Source organism: Chrysemys picta, chromosome 19 (genome assembly GCF_011386835.1).
Source record: "Chrysemys picta bellii isolate R12L10 chromosome 19, ASM1138683v2, whole genome shotgun sequence".
Lineage (NCBI taxonomy): Eukaryota > Metazoa > Chordata > Testudines > Emydidae > Chrysemys > Chrysemys picta.
The window spans coordinates 4,589,244-4,602,645 of NC_088809.1; the positions used below are offsets into that span (position 1 = coordinate 4,589,244).

The 13,402-nt window shown below is 45.5% G+C and overlaps 1 protein-coding gene across 1 annotated transcript in view; it reads left to right on the forward strand.

Annotated features, from left to right (window-relative positions):
* DOC2B (double C2 domain beta) overlaps nt 1-13,402 on the forward strand; it is a 144,337-nt gene that overhangs the window by 124,931 nt on the left and 6,004 nt on the right. Inside the window, exons 7-8 of the mRNA XM_005298150.4 lie at nt 11,935-12,016; nt 13,208-13,304. Of these exons, the coding sequence (XP_005298207.1) occupies nt 11,935-12,016; nt 13,208-13,304 (179 nt within the window). The remainder of the gene's footprint in view (nt 1-11,934; nt 12,017-13,207; nt 13,305-13,402) is intronic.

Sequence of the window (13,402 nt, forward strand, 5' to 3'; positions counted from 1 at the left end):
TTTCAGGCTTTGTGGCAGTGAAATGGCTGTTGTGCTCATAGTAGATTAGTTATTAATAAGTCAAGTGTATTGATGCTGAGCAATGACTGAGACAATCGGATTCAATCTTGTAAGATGGTTTTATCCCACAAAGGAAGTTTGCTGTGTTCCACAGGGTGGTCTTGTTCTATTAAAATCCCTTCTCAGAATGCGGTTTGTTAATTTCCTTGTCTTCGCTTACTTTTTTTTTTTCTATTAACTTTTTATTCATTTTTAATATATATACAGAAAGACAAACATAACAAACTCTACATAAACTTCTCATAACACATAATATATTATGTTGTGCTTCTCATAACACATAATATATGTTATGCTTCTTATATTGGAGCACCTTTTCTAGCCCCTTCCCCATCTGAGTTGAGCTGAGGGGTTCCTAAAAAGGTTTGCTCAGCTGTGACCGCTGCTGCCGAAAATCCCCCCATCCCAGTCCAGGGGCACATGACGACCATCTTGTGGTCACCGCCTGCATGTGTGCCTGTGAGTAGGAACTCCTGGTGATCACTTCACCTGTCTGCGTCGCCACTCACCCATCTCCGCAGGACTTTTATGGGTGGAGGTGGGGGGAAAGTTCTTCCTGTGAGAGAAGCCGGCGCATGAGTAGTTTAATGTGGGGGAGCCGTTGCACATCAGCCATACAAATCTTGGCAGAAGAGGCGCCTGTGTCTGGTGACAAGGAGGTCCAAGAAGACCGGGGATTTCTCCTCCATTGTAGCCTTCGTCCATCTTTGCAGCTGTTGAGAGGTGATTCTGCTTCATCCACCTGCTCTGCCTTTGGGGTCTTATGCTGGGTTGAGTTGTGTTGGGCTGCACTTTGTCTGGTACCTCGCCTTTGACCTTATCACCATGGGTTACCCTACCAGGAGTACAGGACTCCCAATGGCATCGCACTTAGGTCTTAAGTATACGCAAGCTTCTCCACCATGTCAAGGTGGCAGCCCAAGGAGAAGGCTATCCCACCATACCTGATTGGATCCAGAGGGATCACTCCCAATGTGGTCAAAAAACAAAAATGTTTCTTACAACTTGGAATGTCCGTACCCTACTAGATGACTCAATTGCTGTTCTGCATTTGAGTATTTCACTTTTTGTCACCTGAGAACTCTCGAGGTACAACATCAACATTGCTGCTCTCAGCAAGACAAGACGTGCAGATGAAGGCCACTTGAGGGAAGAGAGCGGTGATTACGCTTTCTTCTGGAAAGTGCTGGGAGCTACGCCTCTCGTGGAGGTGGGTTTTTTAGAGAACTGGGAGAGCTCTCTCCCAGCGCTGTGCCGCGACCATACAAGCCATGTTAAAGCGCTGCCGCGGCAGCCAGTGTAGACTAGCCCTAAGAGAATTAAGACATGTTGACTCAGCATTTATTTCAGCACTTTCTGGAGAGGAGGTAGGGTGAGTGTATTGTGTGTATGTACACACACCTCTCTCTCAACCCCTGCGAAGGGTTTTCACATGTTTAGTGCATCATCAAGTCTGCATCTCACTCCCTTCTGAATGTGATTCCACCCAGGTAACGATGTGTCATTTCTTCACCAAAGGGAGATCAGTGCACTCCCTGCTCCCTACTTAATTGGTGTCTCACTGGCAGACTGTCTTGTTTTCCTTTGTAATAGCCATGCCATTCTCACGGTGGCTCTCCTTGCCAAGCCCTTTCCAGCTGTGACAACTACAAGCAATTAAAGGAGAGCATGTAGAGCAGAGATGCCAATTTCAGAAGTCAGTGGCATGTGATTTAGCTAGCTTCCTCATTCCTCAGGGCAGATTCCAGCAGGACAGAGTAGATTTATTTCCGTGAAGTTTTACCTTCCAGTCTCTAATTAATAAACACTCTAGGCTGCAGGATTTTGTTCCTCTGAAAATGTACTTTGATCCAGGATACCTGAAATGGTCTTTGGGCTGACTTTTCAGCTAGATGTGTTGTATGCAAGAATGAGAAGTAATTCTTCCACTTTACCCCTTGAGGATAAGACCTCACCTCATTGTGTCCAGTTCTGGGTGGCACATTTCAGGAGAGATGTAGACAAATTGGTGAAAGTCCAGAGAAGAGCAATAAAAATGATTAAAGATCTAGAAAACATGAATTATGAGGAAAGGTTGAAAAAATTCGGTTTGTTTAATTTGGAGAAGTGAAGACTAAGGGGGGCCAAACAGTTTTCAAGTACATACAAGGTTGTTACAAGGAGGAGGGTGAAAAATTGTTCTCGTTAGCCTCTGAGAATAGGACAAGCAACAATGGGCTTAAATTGCAGCAAGGGACGTTTAAGTTGGACAATAGGAAAAACTTTCTAACTGTCAGGGTGCTTAAACACTGGAATTGCCTAGGGAGGTTGTGGAATCTCCATCATTGGAGATTTTTAAGAACAGCTTAGACAATCACCTGTCAGGAATGGTCTAGTTATTACATAGTCCTTCCTGGAGTGCAGGGGACTGGACTAGATGATCTATTGAGGTCCATTCCAGTCCTACATTTCGATGTAGACAAGCCCTTACTTCCAAATAACATGTACTCTTTTGAAAGCTCCTTCTCTCCCTTTAGCGCTGGCTCTTGAAGATGCCAGTCTTAGGCCTGATCTACACTTAAAAGTTTTGCCAGCATAGCCATGTCAGCTGGGAGTGTGAAAAAATCACTTCCCTAGCCGACACAGCTATGCCAGCAAAACCTCCAGTGCAGACTGTTATATCAGCAAAAATGTCCTTTTGCCAGAATATTTTATTTCATTCGGGGGAACTGGTATAAGCTATACCAGCAAAATAACTCGTTAGCTGGTATTAGCTGTCTCTCCACTAGGAGAATTGGTTGATATAGCTGTATCAGTATATCTGTACCATAACCCCTTTCGTGTGTAGACCAGGCCTGAGAAAATGATATTCCAAGGAGCTTCCCAGACCATAAAACTATTGTATGAAGACTCAGATCTGGAGTTTCTAGCATTCGGAGAACCAGAGCACTTTCCCTGCATAGTAAATGGAGCAGGGGAAATATGTGCATGGTATAGAGCAACCCAATATTAAAATATTGTCTGAATGCCATGCAATATTTGTGTGCTGCTGCTTTCCCCCTTGGAATAGGAGTCAGGATGTAAATACAGCCCATGGGGAAAGCAGCCCTCAGCTTTGGTAGCCTTCCTAGTAAATCATGGGGGAAGTGGCAGCCCAATTTGGGTTCTATTTGAGTTTTAAATCGGTATGTTCTCAATGTGATTTGACCTCCCCTTTCAAGTACAACTTGATTAGTGCCTGACTGATCTATTGCCCTGCTGGGGCTTCTCAGATTGTACATTGTCTCTTATCAGCTGTGCACAGGCTGTACGGGTGCAGGGACTGGGGAGCACTGATAACTTGGCTTAACTTTAGATTCCACTGTGGAGTTCGGTCACTGAATTTCCACCGACAAGTGCTGGGATAGCCATGCATGCTGTGCTCATTAGCGCCCATGTGCCGATCCCCATCAGAGCGCGGGCTCTCCCTCCCCGAAACACACTTCCGTTATTGGAAGACCCAAAGAGCTCTTTTAAAGTGATGTGACACCCAAAACAAGGCTCCTGCTGATAGAATTGTATGGCATGAAGATAAGGGGTCTGACAAAAATGCCCACACACCCAGTGCCAAAGGTATCTTTATGCCATTTCCTATCCCTGTCGGCTGCATCCCTGTAGCAGCAGGCAGAGTCTTTGTGGACTGGAAACCAGATGAAGGCATTTGCACAGGAGGGACCATACCCTGCTCCTTAGCTGGGATGCACACAGCTCTTCTCTTGCTGTCTGCTGTGGGTCACCTGTGCCAGTGGTAGGAGTGACTCCTGCCCCATGCCCCTGTAAAAGGTGCCACTCCATTAAAGGGGGCTGCTATACTCCTGTGTATTTTACTATCTGATGCAAATCTGGTTGTGGTGAAGCACCTGCTTGTCTCCTTGGAGTTCTGGGAACTCTGGTGTTCAGCCCCTTTGAAAATCAGGCCTCAAATATCACACCGTTAGCTCTTAGCTGGTTGGAATCCAGAAAGAGCCACTCACCTTTTGGACTGTTTTCATGCAAAAGATTCAAAGGGTTGCTGGCTGCCAACGCCTATGATGATGTGAGAACACGCTGCAGGTATGGCTGGGGTCTCAGGGCTATGTAATAACCCTCCTTTTCAGCAAAGGATGATCATGGCATTAACCCTTTTTAGAGCAGGTTTGGAAATACTTCATTTCAAAGGGACTTTGGCTTCATTTATGGTGACATTACTGATCTAATTGTGTGAGCTGGGTCTATTCTACCAACCTGTACCCATTTTGGGCACTAAGGGGTAACCCATAAGCTAGAAACATTTCATTGCTATCAAGTTAGGCACATATCTGATGGTCATCCCCAGGTTGGATGGAGATGCTGCAAGTGGTGCAGTTTTTCTATATCACATGATGTTTAAATGTTATGGGGCATCCAATAAAAAAAAATCATACAAAGGGCCATAGCTTGTAGAACATAGTCTAATTTTGACCAAAATTGTCAGCGAACTAAATACAACTGATAATGCAACTATGTAATCAAAACAGTAATGCTTTGGACTTAACTATCATGAGTGATTTTGTATCATCTGCAAATTTTGCAACCTCTCGGTTTACCCTTTTTCTAAATAATTTATTAACGTTTAACAGCACTGGTCCGAGTACTCACCCACCTCCCAGGCAACTTCGGGGGCGGGGGGGGGGGAAGGAAACGACACATCCCTGTTCAAACACTCTCCCCTTCTCTGGGACAAACCTCCTCCAAAGAAAGCCAGGGGATTCAAACAGGGAGCTCCCACCTCACTGAGAAGTCCCCTGGAAGGCAGCGAATCCCAGTGCAAATCCCTTTAATAGGCAGAACCAGGATTTGAACCAGACTACCCCACCTCCTAGGGAGTGGTTCTAACTCTTCGGCTGGCCCAAACACTACTTAAGTAAAGCAGAACAGCTCCAACAGGTGAGAAGGGGGCCCCCACCATCAGTATAGCCCATCCTCCAATTAATTAATTAAAGTGAAACAGCTTCAGCAAGAGAAGAAGAGCAACCCACACACAACATCCCTTAGCTGATTAGGGAACTCATTTGAGAGACAGCAGAAGTCTATTCAAATCTCTCCTCAGAAAGCAGGCTGGGGAATTGAACCACATCCTAGGCAAGTATCCAAACCACTGGGCTGCAGATTATGTAGAAGGCCTCTGGCTCCTTCCCCCTCTCTCCTCAGTTGGTTGGGGGCATTAGGCAGCTGCCTAATGCTCTCACAAGAAACAGTTTAGGCACCAAAGTCACCTGCCTCAAGGAGAGGGGTTCCTGTCTGGCTCACAAGCAGCGAAAGGCAGGACTTAGTACTCATCCCTCTCAGCATCTCCCAGGGGTTAGCTCAGGAAGTTCTCTGCCTAGAGTGCTGGCTTTTGTGGGTCCCATTCTTAGGTCACTATCTCTCCCCCTTCAGTGACAAGGGAGCTTAAGTGCCTAACTCAGTCTTTGGGGAGCCTGTTGTTGCTCTAGTGATTTTCTGAGCATCTAAAAGTTAGGTGACAGGTTTCAAAGTGGTAGCTGTGTTAGTCTGTATCAGCAAAAACACCGAGGAGTACTTGAGGCATCTTAGGCATCTGATGAAGTGGATTTTAGACCAAATAAATGTTAGTCTCTAAGGTGCTCCTTGTTTTTTTTAAGTTAGGTGTGGCAATACTCAGCATAGCCATCCCTAAATCCCTTTGTGGAGCTGGGCCCCAGTGCTGAGACCAGGTCTACTTGGTCTATAGCACAGGTTAACAGCACTGTGACTGTAAGGGAGCTGAGAATGGGCATGCCACAGGCATCTAGCCCTGAGACCAGCGGAGAGAAGTTGCTGAGAATGGGCATGCTCAGTTCATACTACAGACAACTCACTAAGACCAAAAGAGCAGAAAATGGGCATGCTTTGTGAATGCCACTGAGACCAGGCCAGGGAAACTGAGAACAAGCAGCCTCATTGCACGCCATAGACACAAAGCCCTGAGCCTGGGGGTTGGGGTATCCAAATGTGTGCATGTGAGAAGCATGCTGGAGCTCCCCTCCCCCTTTTCCTGGTTTGGGGGGTGGAGAGGGAGAGGGCAGCAGGAGAAGAGCTCTAAACTCTGTCTCCAGACACTTCTCTGGGTGCTCAGCTGCTGTCTTCAACCATCTCTTTTTTCCCATGCACTGAAACAGGGCCGGCCCACAACATTTTGGCACCTGAGGCGGGGAGCTCAAATGACGCTCCCTTGCTTGGGCCAAAATTTTGAAAGGTGTCAATTCTGCCTTCCTCCTGTTCTACTCCTCTTATGGTACTGCTCTGCTACCTAACCCAATAAAGGAGAACGAATAACTTAAAATGCCTTGTTCAAAAATTTTAAGTAACACTTAACTTTCAAACGCCTGAACAGCAAATGTAACTTTTCTTGTCTGCATAGTAAATACCGGCATTTTTATCTGTTTGAATAATCAAAGTGGTGCTTTCCGTGCCTTCTTGGTTGCAAAGATTTGAACTGCTTCCTGCTGAAGGTCTGGGCCAGCTCATGCTCTATTGAGATGTTGCAAGGCCGACCAGCCTCTCCTGTGTCATTGTGAGCGTAGATGTGTTTTTATTAACTTTAGTTTGGAGAAGCTGCGTTCTCCACTGGCAACTGTTACAGGAAGTGTTAGAAGTACGCGCAGAGCAACAAAAGCATTTGGAAAGAGGGTGGTCATCTTATTTGTGCACATATATTCCAGAACAGTCTCTGGAGTTGATCCTGCTGAAATGTATCTTGAAAGGGCTTTCAGTTCATCACCTAAATCACTCACATCAATATCGCGCATGTCACCATGTGTCAACACTGTCTCTAGTGCCCTGCATTGCTGGTGCAAGTCTCCTTCAGGTATAGTGAGGAGTTTTGGAATATCATACAACATCCCAAATATACTGCTGTGTTCCTCGAGCTGCATGAAACATTCTTCAACTGACTGTATTGCACAATCTAGCACCTGGTTAAAGAATTCAACTTTGAATTGTTGTTTGAGTCTCTTATGGGATTATCCTGTGCCTCATAATCAAAATGTCGTCTTCTTCGGTGACTGTTGTATTCTTGAATGGGTGGGAAAATAGCTTCAGTGTGAAGTTCCTCTGCCACCTTCTGTGCACTCTTCAGAATGTTTTGAAATTCCTCATCTGACCGGTAAGACTGTAGGTATGACTTTGCTTTGTGCAGTTGTTCCATTGCTGCAAATATATCAAGGTCAACACCTTGGAGTCTCTTGCTTACAACATTTATTTCAAACAGTATGTCATGCCACACACTAAGCCACACAGAAATGTGAAGTTATGTATGTTTCTGGTGATTCCATTTCCCTCTACCACTGTTCTCCCACGAACAGTTCCTGTCATAGCATTATCCTCCATAATGGCAACTATGGCATCATCTGTCTTCCCAATTTGGTGTTTGATAGGCTTTTATCACCTCCACTTGACTTTCCCATCGTATGGCACTCAGTGGTTTCAGTGTCAGAGAGAATGGTCCTAGAAGCTGCTTCAAAATTTGCCATCGATGAGTTGATGCAGAGAAAAATACATAGATGCTTTGAATTACATTAAAAAATTCAGCAGCCTTACTAGAAACTGATGCTGCATCACTGACCACCGAGTTCAATAAATGAGAACTGCATGGGACAAAAAAAGCTTGAGGGTTTAACTCTCGGATCCATGTCTGCACTCCTCTGTTCTTTCCTCTCATGTTGGCACCATTATCGTAGCCCTGACCTCTCATGTCAGCTATCACAATTCCCGTATCTTCCAGCTTTTTAAAGCACATTTGTCATACCAGCTCCTGTAGTATCATCAATGTCAATAAATTTCTAGAAAATGCTCTCTGACAGTCACCATTGCAGGGACATTTTCACTAAGTTCTGTTGTTGTTACAAAACGCACTGTTAAAGTAATTTGTTCCATATGGCTGATGTCAGGTGTGCAGTCCAGAATAACAGAGTAATAACTTGCTGACTTCAGATCTGCCATAATCTTCTGTTCGACGTTTGTTGCCAGTAACCGTATGATCTCATTTTGAATTGTTTTGCCAAGGTAGTGGTGTGTGTACATTTCTTGGGTGGTGACTCTTCTAAGATGCTCCTAGAGTACAGCATCAAACTCAGTCATCGGCTCCACAATTTTAAGGAAGTTTCCATTGTTTGGCACATACAGCTGATCTGAAGTGCCACGCAGTGCTAGGTTTTGGGTAGCAAGCATTCTCACAGTGGCAAAGAGCCTTTTCAGAACATTTTGCCAGTAAAGAGACTCGATGCAATCTTCTCTTGATGCTGATCATCTATGGTGGCCTTTAACCTTAGTCTTATCTCAAGCTCTTTCCACATATGGAATGCTCTCTTGTGATTTGCTGCCTTCTCATGGCATGCCAGATTTCTAGCCAGATTTTTCCAGTTCTTTGTTCCTGTAGAACCCAATGTGGCTGGAACACTGAAGAGTTTACAACAAAAAGAGTATGTAGCATTCTGGGTTTTTGAGTACATAAGCCATGGCCTCTCTACTTTGTCACCATTGGGGATTTCACGCCAGTAATGTGTTGGATGGAAACTTCTATTTGCATTGTCTTTGGGGAACATGAAGTTTTTCACTTGCTCTGGCCCATGCAGTACAAGGAAGTCCCTCAGGCTACTGCTCAAGTGGGTCCACAGTCCTGGATCATCTAGACTTAAGGAACTAAACTCAGCAGCAACTGTTTCTTGCACCTCCACCACACTCTTCTCTGATTTACACTTTTCTTCAGGAATGTGCATGGTTACATCCATTTGAGATGGAAAGCAATAAAGAGTCCTGTAGCACCTTATAGACTAACAGACATATTGGAGCATAAGCTTTCGTGGGTCAATACCCACTTTGTCAGATGCATGACGAAGTGGGTATTCAACCAGGAAAGCTTATGCTCCAATACTTGTCTGTTAGTGTATAAGGTGCCACAGGATGTTGTTGCTTTTTACAGATTTGAGATGGAGATATGGATGCTGCACTAGGTGCCAGGTCACCTGCACTCTGACTAATTGGAAGATCAGGCATCTCCTCACCACTCACATCCTCACTGGGGCTGGAAGGCTCACCGTAAACATTTGTGACTATGTATCTCAGGAGAGATCCTTCTTGCTTAGATAATAAAGCTTCCTTTACTTTCTGAATGCTGCCCCAGAGGGGCGTTTTCTTCTTTCACTCATGACTGCTGTTCTGTGCCAGTTATAGTGGCTCTCAACACTCAAATGAAGGTGTTAAATAAGCAGACTGATAGCAGGGCCTGAGTGAGGGAAGAGATCAGCGTCTTAAGGGCCTAACTGGCTCCTACTACTTCAGTTGATTGCCTGTTCTCCTCAAGTGGGTTCAGACAAGCAGTAGGAAACAGGAAGCTCCTTGAGAAGCTGGTGTGAATCAGTCCAGGCTCCTGGGGGTGCTGGAGAGGTACATAAGAGGCTCCTCCTCCTCTTTCTCCCTGCAGCTCCTGCTGCTTTGTTATTTCCTCTCACCTTTTCTCCTGCCTGCCAGTTATGTCTCTTGTGCCCTCCTTCCTCCAGCCCAGCACTCCACCATCTCTGTGCATCTAGAGCAGAGAGGATACATATGCACCAAGAGCAGACACAATTTTCTACACTCTGGGTCCTAGTGGCGCCCCCCCACAGTCTGGCATCTGAAGGGGCCGCCTCAGTTCGCTTCATGGTAAGGCCAGCCCTGCACTGAAAGTTGAAATAGTCACATCTCCTGACAGCTTAAGAGTTGGCACCATCAGACACATGGCCAGTCCCAGCTCCAAGGCAACTCTAGGCATGGGAATGAAGCTCTTCTTTTGGCCAACCCCAGTTTTGAAATAGAATTCATCTACCCTGAGAACAGAGCAATACCCAGGGCCGGTGCTACCATTAAGGCGAACTAGGCGGTTGCCTAGGGTGCCAAGATTCGGGGGTGCCAAAAAGCGGTGCCCCCAATTTTTTTTTTTTTTTTTACAGTGTTCCTCCCTGAGTGCACGGTCGCCGCTCCACTTCTCCCACCTCCTAGGCTTGCGGCGCCAATCAGCTGTTTGGCGCCACAAGCCTGGGAGGGGAGGAGAATTAGAGCGGGGGCGGCGTGCTCGGGGAGGAGGCAGAGCAGAGGTGAGCTGGGGTGGGGGAGCTGCCGCATGGCTCCCCAGGGGGGTGAGCTGGTGCGGGGGGGGAACTGTCGGGGGGGGGCGCCTCAGGGTGTGGGTGGGCGGGGAGCTGCCGCAGGGCTGGGGGGCGGGGGGGCACAAGGTGGAAGTTTCGCCTAGGGCACGAAACTTCCTTGCACCGGCCCTGGCAATACCTTGGTCAAAGAACTGCAATATCTGAGTCCAAGTGCCACATTAGCACCCTGTTTACTCTGAGTGCTTACTTTGAATGAGCAACATGCAAGAACATGAATGAATCTGCTTCCTCATGATCTGCCTCGCGCTTTGGTATTGCAGAATGGTTGCCAGGCACTGCTTCCACTTCTTGTGCGAGGTGGTGAAAGCCACCAGCAAGGTGCACTTCCTGGCCAGGTGACCATCTCTGTTCACACTTTACGTTCCAGTCACTGAGAAGAAAGTTTGCAATGTTAGATTTATTCTTTGAATTTGATGCCATCTTCAAGTGTTGCTTTGGTAATGGTTGTTAACACAGCAATCAATCACATTATGTTTTCTGCTTTTTACTTAATTGCTTTTTATGAATGGGAGTGTTTTTCATAAAAATAAATCCTTGGGGTTTTTTTAAGTGCTCATCGGCTCCGGCTGCATATTCTCCAAAGTAATATAATTCCCTGTTTGTTACCACACAGTCATTTTGGCAGTTGCCTATTGTGCTAACACAAACAGGAGATTATGGCTTCAGGGCATGACTAAGAAGCAGGAGCCGTTAGAAAAGTATGCTGTTTTTATGCATAAATCCTAAATACGAGTGAGATACGGAAAACATGAGAGGAAAACAGAACTGATTTTAAAGGCGCAGTGTCAACTTGAACTATGTTTAACTCTTCGTGAATCTTAAAAGATTTCAGGCTCAACACTCTTCCCTTACGATTTTATTTTATTTTTCTTTGCTATGTGTAACACGCACACAAACAGCAGAACAAACTGGCTCCACGCAAAGTACTGTCCAGCATATTTGTTCCTGCTACTCTATTTAAAAGTGAGTTGAGGTGATGCTTGTAACATTAGTGGGTAAAAAACAGTTCAGGCAGAAATGTGGGGGTTTTTAAAGTTAGTATTTCTTTAGAAGGCACCATGACCTAGTGGACATTGCACTGAACTGGACCTAGGAACCCAACTCAAGATTTTTGAATGCTTGGGGATGGCAGTACTGATGTCTTCTCTCATTCACAAACGTTCTTTGTATCTCAGCAAGGATCTAGATTTGTGCCATTGGACATGGACTGGTACTCTACTTTAGAGTCTTTGATGCATGGCTAACTGGGATTTAAGCCAGCATTTCTGGAGGCAGGAATTATTCAGAGCACACTTGTGCAGTGCATGCAGTTCTAGTGACCTCTAGGGACTGGAGTGTGGTATGACCATTGCACTATTAGTACAATCTGAACAGCTGCTCAGCGTGAGATCAAGCAGTGCCTCTTTTTAAAGCCAGAGGCCAATATGCTACTTTCCACTGCTGCAACCGCTACTTTCCACTGCTGCAATGACTTTCACTCAAGGATCTCAAAGAACTTTAACCAAGGTAGGTAAGAAATAATACCTCCATTTTACAAAAGAGGAAGCCATAGCTCAAGGCAGGCCACTAGTTTACCTGTGGTCACACAGTGAGTCACCAGCAAAGCTGGGAATACAACTCAACTGAATAAAAAAGAGATGCTGACTGTCAGCTAGATGGCTGTGTGTTCTGACCAAGTTCTTTATTATAATTACAGCTACTTGAAACCAGATGAGGACAAGAAATCAAAGCACAAGACAGCAGTGAAAAAGAAAACACTAAACCCTGAATTCAATGAGGTACTTTTGCACCACACTGTATTTGATAGCTGTTAAAATGCTGCTCTCTTTGATGAGCGCCTCATACATCAAGACGATAGGCCTATAAATCACATCAATTTCCCCTGCTGCGGGACATCCAATCATATTCTGTTTCTGCTTGCCTTTCTAAATACTTCTATTGCAATCTGAGCAGTGAATAAACACCCCTCCTCTGGCTGGGATCCTTGCATCTGCCACCCCCAATGGGTCTGGTGTAGAGGCACCTTATCCTCATCTCAGTTATGGAAGTGGACACAAGTCTGGTTTGTGCAGTTGTATTTTTCACATGAGCTCAGTGGTTATCTAGCCTGACTCATGCTAGTGCAGCTGGGTGCACAGCTTTTGCTTTATCTGCTTTGGTACTTCTATGGCCCCACCTCCATCATATCCAAGCATCTGACCGTCTTTAATGATTGATCCTCCTCACTTCTGCGAGGTAAAGAAGTGCTACTAATCTTCATTTTACATGCTGGAAACTGAGGCCCAGAGCCTCAGTGGTATTTAGATGTCTAACGCAGGTCAGGGCCTAAGGGACTTGCCCATGATCATGCAGGAAGGTAATAGTAGAGCAGGGAATTAAGCCCCAGTCTCCCAAATTCCAGACTTGTGCACTCACCACTGGACAATCCTTCCTCATTCACCTACTTCTGTTAATGCAGGTGACAAAGAAACCTTGCTGTGCACCACTTGCTAGGTCTCTCCGTGGTAGGACCACCTGGAAAGGCCAATGGGTGTCAGTCATATACAATTAAAGCTCTCTCCTTCTCAATCGCCCGCTACACAGAGCGTAAGCATTGGCTCATGATTCACCTCCCTTTGCATATGTTTCGTCATTGTTAAATGAGAATTTCCCTGGCCCAGAAAACAAATGACACCGAGGGGCATATGCAGTGATCCCAGTAAGTAGATGCAATTCTTTATGCACTAGCTCCTCAGAGCCAACTGCTCCTCTGTTCCACCCAGCTGACATGCTCTGCAAGCCACTCAGTCAGTCCTATTAAATAGCACCTTCAAACCTTCCTTGTTGCTGTAGCTTACAAGCATTTTCTGTGAAACATTTTGATCCTTGCATTGGGGATGCTCTGTAAAACCACACTGCACTGCGCTAGCATAGCTAGAGTTTTGGAGATGACATGCTGCCTCCTGAATTTGGTTTCTTCTCCCCAACAGGAATTTTGTTATGAAATAAAGCATGGTGACCTGGCAAAGAAGACCTTAGAAGTCACTGTGTGGGATTATGACATTGGAAAATCAAATGATTTTATTGGTAAGTAAGATACACTTGAAGTAAGTTTAAAGCTGCTTTGGGCATGTGCCCTTTAACATTAATCAACTAAGGACTTGTCTATATGACCACTTAGTTTT